Source organism: Ixodes scapularis, unplaced genomic scaffold, assembly GCF_016920785.2.
Source record: "Ixodes scapularis isolate PalLabHiFi unplaced genomic scaffold, ASM1692078v2 PGA_scaffold6__148_contigs__length_123643588, whole genome shotgun sequence".
Taxonomy (NCBI): domain Eukaryota; kingdom Metazoa; phylum Arthropoda; class Arachnida; order Ixodida; family Ixodidae; genus Ixodes; species Ixodes scapularis.
This window is the reverse complement of record NW_024609881.1, coordinates 95,009,233-95,016,085: the sequence shown is the minus strand read 5'-3', so window position 1 is coordinate 95,016,085 and position 6,853 is coordinate 95,009,233. Positions and strand designations below refer to the sequence as shown.

General features: G+C 43.4%; 1 protein-coding gene across 1 annotated transcript; it reads left to right on the top strand.

Moving 5' to 3' along the window:
- Positions 1–6,055: 6,055 nt before the first annotated feature.
- LOC8053334 (protein Mpv17-like) lies at positions 6,056–6,634 on the top strand. The gene has a single exon (XM_002433322.3). The coding sequence runs from the start codon at positions 6,056–6,058 to the stop codon at positions 6,632–6,634; it is 579 nt and encodes a 192-aa protein (XP_002433367.3).
- Positions 6,635–6,853: the final 219 nt, after the last annotated feature.

Here is a 6,853-nt window from a genome sequence, read left to right as displayed (position 1 = left end):
AAGTTGAGTATGGTGTCCCCCAGGGCTCTGTGCTGGGTGCTCTGTTCTTCCTGGTTCATATAAACGTCATCACTATTGAAATACAATGAGCTAAAAGGTTATTTGCAGGCGATTCTATTATTTTTAGATTACTTACTAATCCCAGTAATTTTATAATCTTTTATATGGTGTGATACCTGGAAATTACTTCAAATGTTAAAAGAATGCGTACATATTAAATTTACGAAAACGAAAATCTCATTACTTCCGCTTACATAATAAATAATGATATAATTGAAGTTAGCCCAAATTTAAAATATCTGGGTGTTTTGGTATATAGTGATTTATTATGGAAGGAATATCTTAAAATGATAGTTCTGAACGATACACATGTGCAAAATTTTATACAAAGAAATATTCGACAGGCTTCAAGGCAAGTTAAGGAAACCTTATACTTCATATTTATTCGTCCGTGCAGTGAACACGCTTCAGTTGTCTGGAATCTGCATCAAATTTATCTAATAGAAAAACTTGAAAAAAAGCAGAAGCAATGTACTAGATTCACATTAAAAAAAAACTAATTGAACGCAGAAAGTATTTTAGGTAGATTTTTTAGGTGATACCTACAATAATAAACTACTAAACAATAAAAATACCTTTTTACATGAACCTTTTTGACAGGAACAAGAAATCACCCTCACTAAATCAAACCATACACCGGTCACACTGATACTTTCGCTCTTTCCTTTTTCCGAAGAACCAATCATGAGTGGAATAGGCGGCCGATAGACCTGTTCACGGCACATCTTTAAGATGTTCTCTGGTGCTCAGTGCTGTTTTAAAATTATATTACTCTATTCATAAAAATATAATGCACCTTGGTATTGCTTATGTTTAAAAGATCGTGTTACGCCTTCTCTGCAATAATGCGTCACAGCAATGCAGGTTTTTGTAAATAAATAAATGAGAAATTACCACAACAACAACTACCGCATCAACAACTACAACTTTAAAAACTTCCATATTACCAAATACTACATCAGCAAACGACGTCCATTTCCACTGAGGGGAAAAGCCCAAAACAGTTGTCGCTGTAAAAAAAAAAACATGGCCACAAGGAATGTCAGTATAGCCATGCTTATCCCCGATTGATCGCATTAAAAAGGCAAGGAATTATTAGCCATAGCAAATAGTGGAAGCGACTACTGCTTTATAAAAACGAAACATTCCGAGCTACCTGAAGATAACACGTGAATTGGGGTAACATATAGTTACATTTCTGAGAGAGTAAAGTTTAATGGGACTTAGTTACTCCATCCAATAATGGGTATACGTATACATGCCTGGCGCAAACCCACCTCCCGAAGTCGGGTCAGAGCTAAGGGGTCGTGGCCCTAACATAATTGTTTTCTCTCTTGCCCGGCACAAGTTCATTTATTTTAATCTCGTCGTCGCATTCAACGCTCCACAACGTGTTCTGTTCCCGGTTGCGACGAAATTGTAGCCCACGCAACTTGGGTCGCTTCGGGCCGTTAAATTTCCATGCCGTTTCATAAGCACCTCTACGCTTTTATTAGATAGTCACCGTAGCAACCGCGCGAAGGCGGGTTTCATAATAAATGTCGCGATCAAACATGCTCGGCTTTATGGCATCGCCGTGTTGCACAACAACGCTCTTTCATACGTCCGTCGCGGGACGTTGAGAGTAAGAAAGGCAGGTGGGTGGCTTCGTAAAATGTTTTTTGAACACTCGTTATTTTTCTAACGGGTACAGTCTCCCACGATATGAAATATCGCCGAGGCTATTTACGCGGCAGTGTTAAGCACGTTTTGGCCATAGCCATTTTTTTTTTAACTAAGAGTAATAAGTGAACAAAGGTTCGTGCGTTTCCCCGTGTAATCTGGGCCCGCGGAGAAAGCGAATCCAGAAGGTCTGCCTTAAACAGCCTTGTCAAATGGGTCTTTTATATTGGTGGCGACTGTGGTTGTACACTGAGGCCCTTTGGCACATTTGCGTTTGCTTACTGTCCAGTTCTTGTGATCTCTTACCACTAGAGAAACACACTGGCACACTGGAACGCTGGTGCCATCTATGAGATGACTCTGAAACTGAATTTCGCTAGAGAGGAGGTCTTGCTGTATTTCCGAGATCACATGTGGGTAATATCCACGGGAAATGGTCGTTTGAAAAAAATGTCAAAAGTTATTCCATAAACAGAGTAAAAGAACGACGCGCGAAAGAAATAGTGTGTTGTTTCGTCGTAAGATATTTTACGAGGTTTTAAGGCACGCAGTCGTAAACAGTGGCAAGCGTGTGGACCGGCCAAAACGCGTGGATGTGCTTCTGCTAGCCCCTTTTCGGTTTCCGAGATTTCCGTTTTTCGGCTCAAAGCTCTAATTTTACGCATTTGTGGGCTCCTGCTTTGTTCAACATTGTGTTTTCGCAGGCTGTACGTTCGGCATTATCTTGTTCAGCATCTGCCAGCGACGTGGTAGGCACTTTATGCATTTTGCGCGAGCAATTTCGAAAGGAGCCATTCAGACAGGAGCTTCGCAACTAAAAGCTTGCGAACTTGATGAGTTTCAGGTTTGTCTTTTTAGGTTCGACTTTGTCGAACTTTTAAAAGAAGGTTCGGAAATAATGTAAGTTGTACTGCTCATGGTCGGAAATTCGAAAGGAGCTAGAGCCGCTTGGTGGACCAGGAGAGCAACATTGATACGATATAGTGCTTCTCGTTATACATATATTTTAAAAAAACTTAATATTAAACATGTTGAGGTTGGCGTTTATAGTCTTTAAACGCCGATAAATATTTTTCAAGTGTAAAACGAACTAATGTATAGAATGTGCGTTTTCTCTTCTTTTCACAATTTGACATTCCTATAAGGAAGTCTGGCCACAGCGCTAGAAATGTCAAACTTTTTTAGACTTAGGCTAGGTGGCGCAAGCTACCACCTGTTACAAAGTGTATAGCCATTAACATCCATCTATCTATTCATCCATCCATCCATCCATCCTTCCTAAAACTTTGATAAAGGTTTGAAGCTTCGCCTAACCAGTCGTACCTCAGGTTAAACGAAAATCCGTGATATCCCTGACGGCAAATCTGCCTTTCGTCCGCATTTCTGCGCAAGGGTAATTCTTTGACGTCGGCGCAAAAGAACACAGTGGTGTTCAAAATTTGTGAGCATGCGAACCGCACGGCGCAGTAAACTCGCACTCATTTTCATATGTCCAAGTTAATGAACCATCCTTATACACATCCATATATCACTTATTTGGTGATGGTTTCCTGGCTATCAGAGAGACCATTTTCGGTCTCGCGTGAAAACGACTCTTGCATAACAGACTAAGTAACAAGGCTTGTAGGCTGATTGACTTCTCCGTGGTTGCTACCTGCATGCCGTTCAGCGTGGTGAAGACACGTAAAACTCGAGACAGGTGCGCAACGTGTTGGCAGACAATTTCGGTTGTTCGTTCTAAGATTATCTTTACACTCTGTTTCACTCTAAGTCCGTTGTCCCAGCCGACGTTGCGAACCGATAGAGCCAATCAAATATCGCCAAAAGTGAAAAGTCACGGCACTCATCGCCTTACTGCTTTGCCATCAACAACGAATATACACGCATGCGCAGTGAACACCACAGCGATCCCACGCTTTTTAACTCGACGGCGTTAAAGGGGTATCCACACGAAGGAGAACTCCGCGGACGGATGTCGTGACGTCAACATCCCGGGAAACTCCGTCCCCGGCTCCGCCGCGTGCACTTGCGGAGCATTGGTGCTGTCGGCACAAAGCCTCCGCGCCTCCGCCACGGAGGAGAACGCGCCGCGAGGCGTCAAAAAGGGATGACGTATGTCTCACGTGATGCGCGATCCGCGGAGGAAAGTGGCGGATTTCTCCTTCGTGTGGATACCCCTCAAGGAACTCGTGTTGCAGAGGATCTGGCCTCGTTGGCTGGATGCGAAAATCATGATTGGTCGATAGGGTCATGACGTCACGGCCCCACGACCCCGCGAACACTTTAAAAAAAACCATAACGTTCACGTAAAACGTGACGTCCCGAGTGTAATGAAAGTGATTAAAAACATAACATCTAACGAGAACTAAATGTCGCTGCATGTCTCAAATGTGACTCGAACCCACGGCCCTTCGGTTGCGAGCCGGACACGTCACTGACTAGTCAGCACTTTCTGCTCATTGGAAGAAAGTGCATGACAAGCAAATGAGAAGGCGATGCGAACGGGGCCCGAGAACGCTACTGTGTTCCACCGTTAAAGGCAAAGCTTAAGTATCCTTCAAGTTTATTATATGCATTATTGGTGTAGCCGGTGATTCCAAACCCATAGAAAACACGTGAGCGCAATGACGATGCACATTTTGCGCTGCTTGATTCGGTCCGTCGGGCTATAGCGTTGACTGCGGTTGTACTTAAAGTGAAACGAAATACCCGGTGTATCAAATAGCAGCCAGGTTTTTAAATCGTCGCGAATATCGGTTTCCTTGACCTATCACGCTACGATTTTGTGCAGCGTTGCTCACAGGTGGTGCATTTTGTCTATAAAATTTGCAAAGATTGGACTTACTTGAGAAAAAAGTAAAAAAAGAAAAAGTGTTAACTCCTTTGGATACGCAGCGAAGCCACCGGTCTTCAAGCAGTAGGGCGCCCTGTTGTTTGAAGACCGGTGGCTTCGCTGCGTTTTTATAGGAGTTAAGCCCTTTTACTTTTTCATCCGGTAAGTTTGATCTTTGCAAATTTTATAGTAAAAATGCACCGCCTCTGGACAACGCCACACAAAATTGTAACGCGGTAGGTTAAGAAGCCGATTTTTTGCTGTAGATTTAAAGAGCATGGCCGCTATTTGAAACACCCAGTATTAGCGGCCAGATGTTTTGGTGGCGCCCTCCTATGGTTACCTCTCGTGACGTCATTACCTTGCGAACAACAAGTTCGATGGTGTTTGTAATTAGCACGGTGGAAGCTTGAAATCATTGCACTCTGAAACGGACACTACCAACACCGTCAAAAATAAACTTCTTAAATTACTCTTATTTCTGTCGATGAGAAATCCTTTGCTGACGTCATAGTCAGCATTCGGCCAATCGTAGAAGGCCGACCACAGCGACGCTTTCGATCGCGCACGTTGCCAATAGGGCAAAGACGTGACTATATTTAAATAATCCCACACCGACGATGAACCAGTGTTGGGTACAGTACATCTAAAAAGTACTTGAAGTAAAGTGCACAGTAAATAATAGTTTATGTACTTCAAGTAGAGGTCTAATTAGTATACCGAATGCAATATACATCAAGTAAATTATACTATGAATTTATTGTACATTCGAAGTACAAGTACTTTTTAACGCAATATTTCATAATGACTTTTCATTACCTTATAGTGTTCTTTTTAACTTGTATGCAGTGCTCCAGGCATAATCGCGGGTGCAGCAGTTATTTTTGGAAATGGCGGCTAATATTGGATGAAGTCAAGTGGCCACAGAGTAGTTGTTTTACTCTCGTTGACGAACGTTTCAACACAACCAACTTATAAGGCACTTATTTGTAGCTGTCTAATAGCCTCCGTTACTTCACTTAGAGCAATGAACACATGACGTATCGAAAGACTGTAGCACGTTTTCACAAGACGATATACGCTTTTTTTTTCTTCATATTTGGGGAATGTACTTGGAAGTTGGGATTTGTACTTGACTCGGAAAGGACGATATACTTTAATTAAAGTAAAAGTACATACTCGGAGAATCTACCACGAGTAAGGTACAAGTTCTTTAAACCTAATCGAAGCATACTTCAAGTACAGTGTAGTTAAAGTACTTCCCAACACTGCGATGCACACTACAGGTACTCGTTTATGCCAGCGGGAAATGGGTCGCAGATGGCTTTGCAGTACAACACATGAGCAACCGTAGATCACGTGGTTCCTAAATGACAGCTTGAGTTCAGCTGTGTCGTCGAAAAAAAAAAGTGGTAAGCAACGGACTTGCAGTGGAGGGGAGCACGGGCAACGACACAACTTATACGCTGCGCGTTCTGCCTCCGATCGCCGGCACTCATCATGGCTTGGCTGTTTGCGTCATCCGACGGTATCGTAAACATTACGCCGGCCGTCACCCAAGTTCTCGCTATCGCTACGATGCTGCTTCTGGGCGACGTTATCTCCCAGAAAATCATCCAGCGAAAGCCCGCCATTGACGCCAGGCAAGCGACGAGATTCTTCATGATCGGTGCTTTGTACACGGGCCCGCTGGTCGTCACGTGGTACTCGTGGGTTGAGAGTGTGGTTGGTCAGGAGATCCACGGCGCCATCCTTGTGAAAGCCTTACTCGGTCAAGTTCTCTTCTCGCCGCTACTTTTACTCGGCACCATAATCCTCTTCGACGTGTTCCAGCGACGGTCATGGACAGACGTCAAGCAGAGTATAAGGACCAAATATCTACCATTGCAGACGGTGGTATACCTCTTCTGGATTCCGGTGGAGCTTGTGAACTTTCAGTTCGTGGCTGCTCGGTGGCGCCCCCTGTTCAACGGTGTCTGCTGCTTGTTCTTCAAGACTTACATGGCCTGGAGGATGAGTGGAGTTCGTCCGGTGACAGGCGCTACCTCTACTGCTAAAGAACCAACTCTACCAGCTTAGTTACTTAGCAGGACGCTGTATTTGTACTGTGTGAACTGGTCGTTTGTAAGGTTGTGAATGAGATGACAACACCTGCCAAGCTCAATCTAATTATATCATTGTTATTGGAGTTGTCTACGGATAAAAAACAACAACAAAGAAACAAAAAAACCTAGAGTTTTTCAAGGTTATGCAAAAATCTTAGAGAACCGAAAGAGGCATAACCAGGCCATGAAAAAC

Bases quoted from the DNA above. Each gene is read 5' to 3' on its own strand.
- LOC8053334 (XM_002433322.3), top strand. From the start codon at position 6,056: ATGGCTTGGCTGTTTGCGTCATCCGACGGTATCGTAAACATTACGCCG.